The following is a 14,725-nucleotide window of genomic DNA, read 5'->3' on the forward strand; positions in this document are numbered from 1 at the left end:
ATACATTGTAGCATTTCTCAATTAAAGAAGTGATTTGCCAAGCCCACCATTTTGTTAGCTAGAAGGAAAGCAAAAAAAACTTTAATAATGAGGTCAATTTAGGGCATGAATGGACCTGTACAGAGATGCCAAAGGGCTTGAATGGACCTACACACAGATGACATAGGGCATGAATGGACCTGCACACAGATGACATAGGGCATGAATGACCTGCACACAGATGTCACAGGGCATGAATGGACCTACAAACATATGCCATAGGGCATGAATGGACCTGCACACTGATGCCATAGGGCATGAATGGACCTACACACAGATGCCAATGGGCATGAATGGACCTGCACACAAATTCCATAGGGCATGAATAGACCTGCACACTGATGCCATAGGGCAGGAATGGACCTGCACACAAATTCCATAGGGAATGAATGTGATGCCATAGGGCAGGAATGGACCTGCACACAGATGTCATAGGGAATGAATGGACCTGCACACAAATTCCATAGGGCATGAATGATCTGCACACAGATGCCACAGGGCATGAATGGACCTTCACATAGATGTGAAAGTGATAAATATGTCAAGTTTTCACAAGGTGAACTCAACAATAAGAGCTGGACTGACATTCATTACGTGAAGATCTTATCAGGTGCAAGACTGTTTCATTAAAATGTATGAATTTCATACAATAACAAGCTCAGTCAAGATCTTGATGATACAGCTGTGCTCATGTTTCAAATCTGATCAATTGGGATTAGAAATATGGTCTCCAGGCTGGTAACAAACTGTGTCAATCAGGTGCTAGATCAGCATATTCCTGTGTATGGATCTTGCTCATTAGTGAACTAATCAGAGATTTTGTAAATTTAAGCCTATATTCCAAGTTTGATCGAAATAAGATAAAAAATTTGGCCTTGATAACTACAACGAGATGGACTATGCATGACAGATGACACCTGCTGAATGCTTTACCATACAGCCAGGAAGGAAAAAAAATGAAAGTTTGATTGTGATTAAGCTGAATATGACTTTTACCTGTTTGAGAACTTTAACCCCCTCATGGATTGGCTGCGGAAGACCTGCCAAAGAATTAAGGTCCTGTTTCACCTGGAATCCAACAAACTTGGCACGTGTTTGCTCAAGGAAAAACTCTAGATCTTTTTGCCTTAAGAGATAAATGACAGGAAAGATGTAAAAATGTATAGTAAATTATATAACAGCCTGTTCTTTTAAGTTTATTCACTTAAAACATTTTTCTTCCAGGGCAAGATTATTTAAAAAGTGACTTAGATGTAAAATTACTGTTTTCTCTTGTTCAGCATCATATAGCCAAAGATAAAATAGTAGTAACTTTGCAATTATGCACTCATTGCAGATGCATACCATTTGAGCTATTTGTTTACTGCATGCATCTAACTCAATTCACCTGCTGTAATTTTTGGGTAGAAACCATTTTTCTGCTTTCACACAGTGACCTTGGCATTTGTCCTTTTCATCCCATAATTGGTAGGCTTTTTCCTTACCCTACCTACAGACCATCCACAAAGTTTGGACCAGGCCTGTGATCCCTATCTAATGTTGTTATGTAGAATAAATGTTTCTTCTTTCTAGTCTTGAAATTAGCATTATTTTATTTGTGTCCTCAACCTGCAATGGTTCATAGATTTAACATCAATTGTAACACTTGCAATTATATTATTGCAAGAAACTATTAAAGTCACTACCAAGCGTGGATTAGTTACACCATTATATTTTTTTCAGTATTCATCATTGGAAAATGTTTAGCATCCTTTCTAAATTATTAGAAAGGTTAGCATGTTAAGTTTACCATTTTTTTAAATCCAAAATTTTATACATGGTTTGTGTCATTAACTTGTTCATGTGACATAAGAAAGAAATATGTTCACTAGGTCATGGTTTAGAAATCAATCTCTGTGTTTATTTTTTACTTGCATTTGTAACATATTTTATTACCTTCAAAACCATGGCAACACATATAAATAATGATAAAACTATCAAACATTAAAAAAAATATTGTACATTTGTTAAAAGTTATTTTCAACTTATTTGAATAAAAATAGCAAAATAATAAATATTGTGCATTTTTATTGTTCTTTTTTCATGATGCAAAATTTATAACAAAGATTTCTTTTCTTAGTATAAAATACTTTAATTAAAATAGCCATACTTTATAATTTTCCCCATGATTTGTTTTCTAACTTGGTATATGAGACACATGTGATAGCATCCAATCTGTATTACTTATATGGAATTTCAACGTACAGCAAAGATTTTTAATTATCTGTGCTGGTTAAACTTGGACACTGACTTCACCTATTTAAGGGCCCAGATAGTGAAGTGTGATCTTTTAAAGCCTTTTGAGGTACAGCGAAATTGCCTGCAGTCAATCTGCCATGGGTTTACAAAAACTGTTACCAACATCAATATAAAATATTTATTCACATATCCATGATCACATGCAAAATTAAATTTGTTTAATAAGTGACTTCTATTACAGTATCTACAATAGAAACTTCAAAAAGTTCAAAACACAGCTGTTTAAATCATCCTTAGAGTATGAAGACATCAGCACACCTCTTCCCTGCTTTGTAACCTTCACTAGCTACCTGTTCGATCCAGAATCAAACTCAAAATGTGTTCACTATGCTAATGTTGTTTACAGGCTCCAGTCCAATATACCTATCTGACCTCACCCATGTGTACACCCCATCTAGAAACTTACACCCCCTCTTCTAACACTCGCATTGTCATTGTTCCCATTGTTAAAATGAAGTCATACAGACAACATTCTTTTGCATATCAGGCCTCTGCTATGTAGAATGAATTCCCCATAAATCTTAGACACAAGGATACTGTGATCTCATTCAAGAGTGCAAAAAATTGCCCATTTATCTTAAATACGAGAACACTGTGATCTCATTCAAGAGTGCTCTTAAAACTCACCTATTTCAACTACAAGAATAGACTTAAAGACTTAATAATGTTTACTTCCTTAATTATTGTCAGCATGTTTTTGTTTCGTAACTACATGTACATGTAGTTTGTTTTTGTAATCTTGTCATTGTATATGTTTCTATGTGTTATCACATCCTGTAAACAGCTTAGAGCTTCTAAAAATTAGGTACTGTACTAAGTATGTATTACCGGAACCAAAAAAAGCTCACTAAGGTGAACATCACAGTCTAGGGAAATTGTGACAGGTTATGAGATCCTGCAAAAATCTAAGAAACTGAAAAAACAAATTGTATACCTCTAATCATGGTCATCAATAGATTGAGATTACAAAAAGAAAAGAAAATTATGACAAGTACTGAATTACAGAATTATGTTAATTCAAATGCAAAAGCGCAACCTATGCATATTTTCCAACTTTCATATTAAGTATATCAGATCCTCTATTTAGTCAAAAATACTGACAATTATTCTTGATGAAGAAACTGCAGTTCTTCAAAATGGTAACTGGGGGAAATACACCTTTGAAACATAAACCCTTATCTTCTAACACAATCTTGTCATCTTCTACATGATATCTGATGCTCTCATTCATCCATCATACATATATTAAGTATAGGTAATGGAAAACTTAAATATTCTTCTTCTTCCTTTCCTCTGTCTCTCTCATTTTGCCCCCAATGATATAAATGATATGTCTAAATCTTTTTTTCATTGCTGAGAGGATTTGTGATAATCTGATATCATGTAATAAGCTCAGGAAATAATTCAGAAAAAGCAAGCAGGTCTCTTACTACAACTTCCCATTTTACACCATATAATCAGCAGATCCCAATTTTCTGTCTTTCTTCAATTTTTATAGAAAGGAAAACAATGGCCTCTTTCTATTTCTGATCCCAATTTGGGAAAGAATGCTACATCATATTTGATATTTTTACTTCAGAAAACTGTGCAATCAATAAACTTCTACAGCAGTGATGGGTTTGTTTGTTCTAGGATGACTTCACACATAAGAAACTGAGCCTTAGTCAAGAGAGGTAGGCTGTCACTACTTGGACATAATCTAACTCTTCATTTAGGGAATTCAGCTGAATTTTAACACAGAAATAGATTTTCAATCTGCACATATTCTACAAAATGCATAATAAATTAACATTTTGAAGATTTTCTCTATAACTGACCTTTAAGTTGTATCCTTATTAAATAAAACATATTCATCACAGACAGCTGGACCATTCATAGACATGGTTCTCATATAAAGCTGTCCCCCCCAATTGCCCATAAAAATTAAAATATCCCCCATCACAAATGTCAGAGAATGAATTCTTCTGGTGTGAAAATCATGATAAATCACTGTACACATGTTTTTCCTGTTATCCAATGTTCCTTCTGGGAATCACATGCACACAGATAAGTGGCCTCAAATGCAAGCAAATTTTGTTTTCTCTGATTTTTTCAACATAATGCTCACACCATCAAAAATGCTTTACTAGTGCAAGAACATGTACAAGTTTTACAAACAAAAGTTTTAGAACTTGATGTACTAATGACCTAAATTAAAAAAGTTTACATTTTTGTTTCCAAAATTGTACATTTGTGAAGAATAGTGATGGGAAAAAACAACTGCTTTGCAGACTAAATTTACATCATGCAAAGAATAAAACCCTGAAAGTTAACAAATTTATCTTGGATATTTTTACCACTCTCCAAATCACACAGGTCATGTGCAAGTCTTTCAGTGAATGAATTCTATCAAAATTAGTGCAATAACATCATTATGTATACCTAATACATATTTCTAAGCAAATTACAAGTAAGCTCATTAGAAATATTTTCACAGTCTCTAGAGAACATGTATACGTGGTCTTTCATGTGTATGATTTTAATCAGAAAGATCAAAATTTAAAGTGGTACCAGTTTATCTGTATATCTGTCAGGGGTTCCATAAAAAGAATAGTTTTGCAAAAATTGACTTATATGTATCAGCAGGTTTTAAACTCTCATGATTTCAAGAAAATCTAATATTCAACAGGCTCTATACTTTCAAGCATGAATATTGTTTTTACAAGATTTAGTATATAGTATTCAATTGCTGTTTAATTCATGGCTATTAACTGTGCATACCTGACTTTTGGTTTCCATGGTAATGACTTCTGCATATTGACCAATGGAGTTGAAGGTCGTGGGGGCATGGGTTCATCATGGCTGCGGGCCTGGGCACTGTCGATTTCCTTCAGTAAATCATCATCTCTGTCATTCTCATTCTCAAAAGGGTTTTCATCCAGGCTGCTCTGTTTTATCAAACTCTGTATGGTGAGCGTTGTGACCACGAGGACGATGCACACATACACACCAAGTAGTAGCAGTAGTAGTAGTAGTAGCAGTAGTAGTGGTAGCAGTACACGTTAGTCACAGAAAGAAGAGCAAAAAGGCAACAAAAAGTTAGACAAGCAAGCAAGTTAGGTATTAGCATTTGTTAGCTGTAATTAATATGCATTCAAAAAAAACCTCACTATTTCTATGAATAATTTCTATGTGGCAACAAATTTAAATGCACACAATACACCACACTTAAAAATAATCTTCAGAGCCTGCTCTGATCCAGCAACTATTGAAATAAATCAAAAAATCCTTTAAATTTGTTCTTAAAACAGAAATGCCCCACGATTCTCATTTTGAATGACATAAACATCCATTAAAACTTATTAAACTTAACCAAAAAACCACTTTATACAAGAAATATAGGCCTACATGACCTTCTCTAGTTGCAATGTGTAGTATTCACCAGATGCAGTTCACATACACAAGCTGACTGATCTGCTGCTAAGAATATCCATTAAGTGAACTAAGTGCAAAACATATCAAGCATCACTGGGTCATGAAATGTTGATCACTGAACTACTTTTGGTAGGGTGACATTGAATTCAACAAAGGGACTCGACACACAAAGTTCTATTCCTCTGTAACACATAAAACCTGAGAAACTAACCTCAATGTAAAACTTCACAAAATGACAGAAGAGTGAAATTTTTACATCACAGTGCCCTCCTTTTGATCAAACTATTAGTCTGTATTCACCAAGACACATCTACAAAGTTTTATGACTGGCTGAATTTTTTGAGAAATTGACCTAAGTAAGAAATTTAACTGATGAAAAGTAGGTCACAGGGCTTACCACTGACATAATAATATACTCAACATGAAGAATCCACAATGCTACATTACCCTTGGACTCACAGAAACTGACCTAAATTCAAAACTTAACCAAGGTCCAATGAATGGACAGAAAAACCATGGTAACACTCTATGACCTTTCCTCATCCTTTCTGATTACTATTTTCATCTTTCAACACTGTAATGAACCCTAGGATAGCATAAAAATTGAAGCAACTGAGCATCAAATATAACTGGTTGCAAAGCAGGTAAAAACTAACCACATGCCAGATATATCCAGTCAATTGCATTTTTATCATACATACTCTACCAAAATAAGCCAATCATGAGCAATAATAATAGCATTACAAAAGGATGATAAATAGAAACTTAGAGTGTAACTATCAATATCAATGAATTTCATTGGGTAGTGAAAACAATAAAACAGTAAGGCACATGTTTTATTTGTGTACTAGATTCTACTTTCACTTCACACTTATTTTTACTAGATGTGATATAAAAGTTATCAGTGAACCAGATTACAAACTTAAAAAAATACAATTTTAAATGCAAAGTAAGTATTATGCAATAAATTTTTAACTTTTGTTGCAACTCCCATCCCAACCAACCCTACACAACTCCTCCACCTATCCCCCAACAAAGAAATGGCTGAATTTACCTGAATTTACACTTTTACCTTTAGATAGAACTGGTAATTATAATTACAGATCTTTTCATCAGCAACCATACAAGAATTGTGACCTAATTATGACTGTACGACTCTGGGTATGAACCTTGCAGTGGTTGGATCACAAAGGGCTTCACACAGCACCAACAATACATTATAGTTGCCCTCTGACTCAAAACTCCATCCAATAAAAAGATTTTGACAAAACTGCTTAGCAATATCCTGTCAGACTGGTTTCATTATTACACTGCTTATGTGCAACTCAGATTTAGAAAATGTAATGCAAGTTAAATGACTGATTGAAATTATTAAATATTTTTTCCATACAATGACTGGTCCCAGGCTTTTTTTTGAAATGTTGATAATGAATACTGACAAAAATATAAGAAATAACCAAGCATTTTGGCTCTAAATGGTGAATGGAGTCAAAGTTTTAATTACCTATATGGGCAAAACAAAAGAGTATGTTCTGTTATCCATGGGCAATGTTATTTTCTGGAAATCAGTAGTTTCTTCATTTTCATGTTGGAATCAAATTAGTTAGATAAATGAAGATATCTATTTTCAATAATAGAAATAATATTTAGATAATGTAATTCTGTTACAAGACCCACTCAGAATGATATCCTCTGTAACAAGATCCACTTGGAATTATAACCCCTTGAATCAAGATCTGCTTGGATTTATATCCCTTGTAACAAGATCCACCTGGAATGATATCCCTTGACATAAACTCCACTTGAATGATATCCTCTGAGGCCGTGATTCTTTCTTAACTTTGCAGCATCATTAACATATCAGTAAATTAGTTTATTAGTATATTAGTAATATCATAAGTGTTCTAGATAAGTTCATTTTCAGGTTAACCCATTAATTACCCAGATTACAATGCATTTGGGGTCCAAAGAAAAATTCAATTAAAATCACCATTTGCCAGTGTGTTCATATAACACAAATGTCCTGCCATGCCACCCCTTTTATGCATGATTCTGCAGTCAAATGTACATCAGAAACTGCTAAAAATGGAGAAATTAAGCCAGACACAGATATGTGACATAAAGGTCCCAGTGACATGATTTTAGTATGGTGACAATGAACTCATCTAGACTTATCAATAATCAAAATTGCATGCCTAATATAGGTCATAATGGTCACAGTGACATGATTTTAGTATGGTGACACTGAACTCATTTAGACTTATCAATAATCAAACCTGCATGCCTAATATAGGTCATAAAGACCTAATTTTAAAAAGAATGGTTTTACATTCACCAAAACAATTATACAAAGTTGCACAGCTCTGGGGCTAACAATGCCAAACAAACTGACCTGAATGATGGAAAGGATGGATGGACTGATAGATGGATGGATGGACAAGGGTAACGCTATATGGCCCTCATTCAAGGAAAGGCATACAAATATATTTAGAACCATTGCTTTTCAAATCATTGCCAATATTATGGCATGTCAAGCTGTAAATCACTACTGAAACAGTACATCCTTTTTTTAGGTTACTCTTATTCAACCTGAATTGTCCAGAAGATAACATCTACATACTTTTCTGTACATCTATTGTCAATATTTAACCTTTTTTAAAACCAGTTAGTTTTCAACTTAAAAGGCATTGATTCATAGTGAATTCATAGCAGTCAGTCAAATGCTGAAACAGACTTGCTATTAGTCTATCATAATAGGGACTAAAGCTGATGGCAGAATGTGGTAGCTCACTATGTGATAAGTATGCATGATAGTGTCAATCATACAGAGAGTTCATCTGGTGAGGCAACTGTATTGGAACTTGTTCGGTCCAATTACTTGTTATGGATACAGAATTTTATATTCATAAATATTCTAACATGTATTCAACTGTTTACTCAAACTTCAGAAATGTTTACTCAAAATGTCAATTTCTCTGTAAATGCAAAATACAAATCAGAAATCTCAATAATTAGGTATTATAATCAAACTAATCTTTGCCACATTAATTATCCCAAATTAAACAAGCTGCTCAACAGAAACAAATCACTGTTTGCCCAATTAACAATGTTGGTGGGTACTAGGACAGTGGTGCTCTATGAAATAACGGAGTTAGTATATTAGGAACAACAACGCCCATACTCTCAAGCCAGGAAATAAAGGTTATGTTAAATATCATTATGAGGGTAAGTACTTAGTACAGAAGCAATTGTTATTGCCTTCATCTCCTAGATGTAACAGCACCCCAAAATAAGGACTTAAGATTTAGTAGTAGTGCTTCTACTGACAGTCCTTTCTTGTCTCGGGTGTTGGAGGAAACATGTCATGTTACACACACACACACATTTGTAGTCAGGAAGATTTAGGTCCCTACAGATTTTTAACAAATGCAACAGCAAGTACGTCCTTGTTTGGTAATAACTTGCAATTTCCTGACAAATGACTATTTGGCATTGCAAAGACTAACGTGATGAGTTGATGTTAAATGTGACAACTGTTTCTACAATATGAATTGTACACAAAAGAAATATAAAAAATAACGGTATACAGACAAAACACAATATACAGACATAGCTCAGTATACACACACCACTGAGTACAGACACAGAATGGAGCACAGAGCACATATGCATCATACATAGCACAAGGTACACAGCACAGTATACAGGCATAACTCAGTATACACACACCAGAGAGTACAGACAAAGAACAGAGCACAGAGCACATGTGCAGTATACATAGCACAGTATACAGACATAGCAGAGAACACAGACACAGTACATCACACATACAATGCAATCTATAATTCTATTATATACTGGAAAAAATTACAATTTACATGTTATTTCCTTGGTTATAAAAATTTGCACAAAAAAAGCAAATGTAATATCTCACCATTGCAAACCCCTATACTTGTTACTGCATTTTCCAAAACACATATACCTCCTAGGTACTCACCACTAATCCCAGGCATCGTAACAAAATATTCATTACAAACGTGTTGCTTCTTCCAGTGACTGCATATGTATGAAATTTGGTCATAAAATATTTTAAAATGTCATTATAATTGAAATTTCTGTACATATGTCCTCTGACACTCTCCCTGGAAACCATGAGTGGGGAAGCTAACTTGATACCCCTCTCAGAAGTAGTTATGCTTGGACCAACACAACTACACAGCTTCATGAACTTCTATCCAACAGTTTAAGAGGTGAGGTAACTGATGCAAGACAAGATGGATAAAGGGCCTTGATGGATGGATAGACAGACAGATGGAGGCTATCACAATATTACCCTTGAATTTTAGAAACGCATTAAGACTGATCAGCTGATAAAAAATCTGCATATGGGTTATATTTGCTGCTGGTAAAATAAATAGTACAACCATGTTGCTACCATTGTGAATAGTGTTAATTATATTGCTATCAATGTGAATAGTGTAATGATGTTGCTATCAATGTTAATAGTGTAACCATCTTGATATAAATGTGAATAGTTTAACCATGTTGATATCAATGTGTTGTTGTTGCTGTAGGGTTCAATGCCATTTTTCAGCACAAGATAGACTTTACATGGCAGCCATTATAAATGGTGGAGGAAAAACCGGGGAAAACCCCAGAAAGAACCACTGACCCACGAGAAGCTATTGGCAAGTTTTCTGACGTACCCACACTGGATGAGCCTGAGAGTCAAACCCACGCAGACAGAGGTGAGATGGCAGTGGTCCACAATGGTGAGCGCTTTAGACCACTCGGCCTTTCGGGGCCCCAAAATAAATGTGAACAGTTTAACCATGTTGATATCAATGTGAATAGTGTAACCATGTTGATATCAATGTCAATAGTTAACCATGCTGATATCAACGTGAACAGTTTAACCATGTTGATATCAATGTGAATAGTGTAACCATGTTAATATCAATGTGAATAGTATAACATTGTTGATATCAATGTGAATAGTCTAACCATGTTGCTATCAATGTGAACAGTTTAACCATGTTGATATCAATGTGAATAGTCTAACCATGTTGATATCAATGTCAATAGTTAACCATGTTGATATCAACGTGAACAGTTTAACCATGTTGATATCAATGTGAATAGTGTAACCATGTTAATATCAATGTGAACAGTTTAACATTGTTGATATCAATGTGAATAGTCTAACCATGTTGCTATCAATGTGAACAGTTTAACCATGTTGATATCAATGTGAATAGTCTAACCATGTTGATATCAATGTGAACAGTTTAACCATGTTGATATCAATGTGAATAGTTAACCATGTTGATATCAATGTGAATAGTATAACATTGCTGATATCAATGTGAATAGTCTAATCATGTTGATATCATTGTGAACAGTTTAACCATGTTGATATCAATGTGAATAGTCTAACCATGTTGCTATCAATGTGAATGGTATAACATTGTTGATATCAACGTGAATAACATTGTTGATATCAATGTGAATAGTCTAACCATGTTGCTATCAATGTGAACAGTTTAACATTGTTGATATCAATGTGAATGGTCTAACCATGTTGCTATCAATGTGAATAGTTTAACCATGTTGCTATCAATATGAACAGGTTAATCATGTTGTTGTTGTTTTAGGGTTTAACGCCATTTTTCAGCACACAATAATACATGGCAGACAGTATTAATGTTGGAGGAAGAACCCAAGAAAATCCTGGAAAGAACCACCGACCCACAAGAAGCTACTGGCAAGCTTTCTCACATACCCACATTGGCTGAATCAGAGACTCGAACCCACACAGAAGTGAGATGGCAGTGATCCATAACAGAAAGCACTTTAGACCACTCAGGGCCCCTGGTTAATCATCATGTTACTATCAATGTGAATAGGTTAACCATCTTGCTATCAGTGTGAATAATCAGGGATTGTGCTGGGCTTCACCAATGTTGCAAATTGCGATATTTTGGCTGTTAAAAACTGTATACACAGTCTTGGGTTTTTAGTGGAGAAATTCAAAGGCACCATGACAGGAAGCTGAAAACTTGGATATAAAATTGCAAAGGAATCTTATGTTACATTAAAAAAAATCTTTATTCATATTGAAAAACCACCCTAACATGGCACTGTTATATCATGATCTGCTTAATATGCTGATGTCTGGCCTTAGTACTTTATGCTGTAGTATAACCAAACTATTTGTGCTACCTGACTAGCTTCAACCAACCACCTCTGAAGGCAAGAATGGGAATGACTACCATGGATCAGACAATGGCAATATCTTTTTCTTTTTGGAAAAAGTATCAGAAATAATAGTTTTGCTGAAATTTCAAAGAAAACAGATTACCTTTGAAAAATATACATGTACGTTATTTAACACACTGTGGAGTGTACTACACAAATTAAGTTGTCAATATACAAGTGTATTTCAGACTAGTTTTCTTCATTTAATCAAAATTTCCACTGTTTTTTTTTCTTCTCTGTAAATCCTAGTCAGTGATTACAGGTCACCTAAAAAATTTCATTTGTATGCAAAATTCCAATTATTTTCAGGCCCCCCTCCAACATCTGCGTCGATAATATTACTTTGGTCTTGAGGGTGTTGAGATAAGCAGATAGTACTGTATTATGAAAATGGCAACAGTTTTTGAAAATTGGCATCAAAATATTGAGGTTGGCAATTTTTTGGGTGACAACTTTTAAAGCCAGCGCCAACCCTGATAGTGTAACCATATTCCTTTCAATGTGAATAGTGTAAACATGTTGCTATCTATGTTAATAGTTGAACCATTTTGTTATCAATGTGAATAGTGTAACCATGTTGCAGTCAATGTGAACAGTTTAACCATGTTGATATCAATGTGAATAGTTTAACCATTTTGTTATCAATGTGAATAGTGTAACCATGTTGCTTATCAATGTGAATAGCTGAACCATTTTGATATCAATGTGAATAAGTGTAACCATACTGCTATGAATGTGAATAGTGTAACCATGTTGATATCAATGCTGAAAGTGTAAACATGTTGATATTAATGTGAACAGTGTAAAAATGTTGATTTTAATGTGAAAAGTGTAACCATGTTCACATGTGAGCAACGTAACTATGTTGCTATCAATGTGAATAGGATTTTCACTTTATGAATAATTTACCAAAATTTTATGCTAATGAAAATTCTGATTATCAGCTGCAAGTGAATTTATGAATAACTAAACCGTTAAAGCACCCAGAGTACAGGTGAGACTCTTATCATCTCTTTTCTAATGCACAAAATATCATTTGATGTTTTGGGTTTTTTTGGATCAGCTTGTCATGTCCTTTTATAACAGCCCTCATTACAAAATGCCCAGGAAATGAAATGCATATTTTGTAATTTAAGTTTAAAGTCAACTATGAAAATCTTTATTTTTATCCCTTTCAATTATTTCATTAAAAAACATCCGATTAAATTATACATTTTGTAACAGTGATGATTATTTTGATTTACATGACATACAAAAAACAACAAATCAAGACACCTACAACTTGAAGAAGAAATAACCTAGATAATGATTTACGTTGGATGGTGCTTTTAAATCTTGTCAAACTTACGATCACCGCCAAACAGACTATGACCTACCCTTTTGACTCCACCTCTAAATGCCCGCCGTGGAATTTGCTGTTCAATTAAATCAGCAGCTGAGGCAGGAGGAGATGATGCTCTCATATGTCGGCAAACTTCATATGTGTCTTCCAGAACAGGAGGTAAATTGCTTTCTTGTCGAACTTTGTTCTTTTTATCCTGTTGGTCGTGCAGACCTCCCAGTGAAACCTGAACAGATTTTAAGACATCAATGAATTTATTGTTCACTGCATTAAAAAGGACAAATGTGTGAACAAGTGTAAACTGATGACGGAAGTTGATCAACAGTGATTCTAAAAATGCATTTATTTGGGAGGAAACAAGTAAGTGTGGAGACAAATGTGACAATTACATTTAAACCTTTTTCATTGGACAGATTACGCTGCAGTTGTTCCAACTGAAAAATATGTATACTTTAAAAGTAGGACTATATATCAATTAAAACAACAGAATGATAGAAATTGTTTTTAATTACTGTATCATAACCTTCACACCTGTGCTGTCTTATTTCTTTTCAAACTTTTGTGAATATCTTCCAGTAATTTAAAGGAAATCAATCAAGTTCTAATAATGCAGAGATTACTGGAAAATGGTGGGGAAAAAATGCAGATTCAGACAGTGTATAAATATAAAAGAATCATATTAATTTGGTATCAAGCTAGGATTCAAGACTTTTCCTTTATACAGTTATATTCATAAAATTTTAAGTGTTATGTTCAGGTCATTCCAGAGTTAATATGAACAAATGAACAATTAAACAAATTCTACATTCAACTGTCAAACTCTCTCTCTCTCTCTATCTATCTATCTATCTGTCTATATATATATATATATATATATATATACACACACACACACACAGACACAAGTAAACTGCAAAGATTACTGTGTACTAGACAGATCCCATTCAATATGGTCATTAACAAAAACAAGGCATAAGAATGAATTCAAAACGGTGACATTAAAAAATCATGCCAAGAATATATCAATATTACTGAAAATTTACAAGTATGTATGTATTCAAACAATACAAATAAATTTGTTAAAAATCTAACCCAACTAAGAGCAGATTCATAGAAGATCAAAAGTTTGGAAATTCAAACACAAGTTAAGTTTTCTTATTCAGTTTAATGATTATGATGCCAGATCTGCTGGAACACTAAATCAGCAAATCAGTGTCAACATAATGTGCTTTACTATGCATGTAATTCCTATAGAAATGTAACAATTGTAGGTCCTTGTCTCAAAAGTAACAAAACTCTACCATACAACATGAACTTGTTCACAAATAAAAAAATTTTAAACTGTTATAAATTTACTCAGAGTGAAGCTGAAAT

The 14,725-nt window shown here is 34.0% G+C and overlaps 1 protein-coding gene across 5 annotated transcripts in view; it reads right to left on the reverse strand.

The window, feature by feature from the left end:
* LOC149799634 (striatin-interacting protein 1-like) overlaps nt 1–14,725 on the reverse strand; it is a 52,889-nt gene that overhangs the window by 19,132 nt on the left and 19,032 nt on the right. For 4 of the 5 annotated variants that reach the window (XM_089958973.1, XM_089958972.1, XM_089958975.1 and 1 more), the window contains exons 9-11: nt 13,386–13,577; nt 5,098–5,279; nt 1,036–1,165 (exon numbers count right to left, since the gene is read on the reverse strand). In XM_089958973.1, the coding sequence (XP_089815099.1) occupies nt 1,036–1,165; nt 5,098–5,279; nt 13,386–13,577 (504 nt within the window). The remainder of the gene's footprint in view (nt 1–1,035; nt 1,166–5,097; nt 5,280–13,385; nt 13,578–14,725) is intronic. The other variant, XM_089958976.1, reaches the window with a different exon arrangement.

The sequence above is a fragment of the Sinohyriopsis cumingii genome, chromosome 5, assembly GCF_028554795.1.
Source record: "Sinohyriopsis cumingii isolate HCF-2022 chromosome 5, ASM2855479v2, whole genome shotgun sequence".
NCBI lineage: Eukaryota > Metazoa > Mollusca > Bivalvia > Unionida > Unionidae > Sinohyriopsis > Sinohyriopsis cumingii.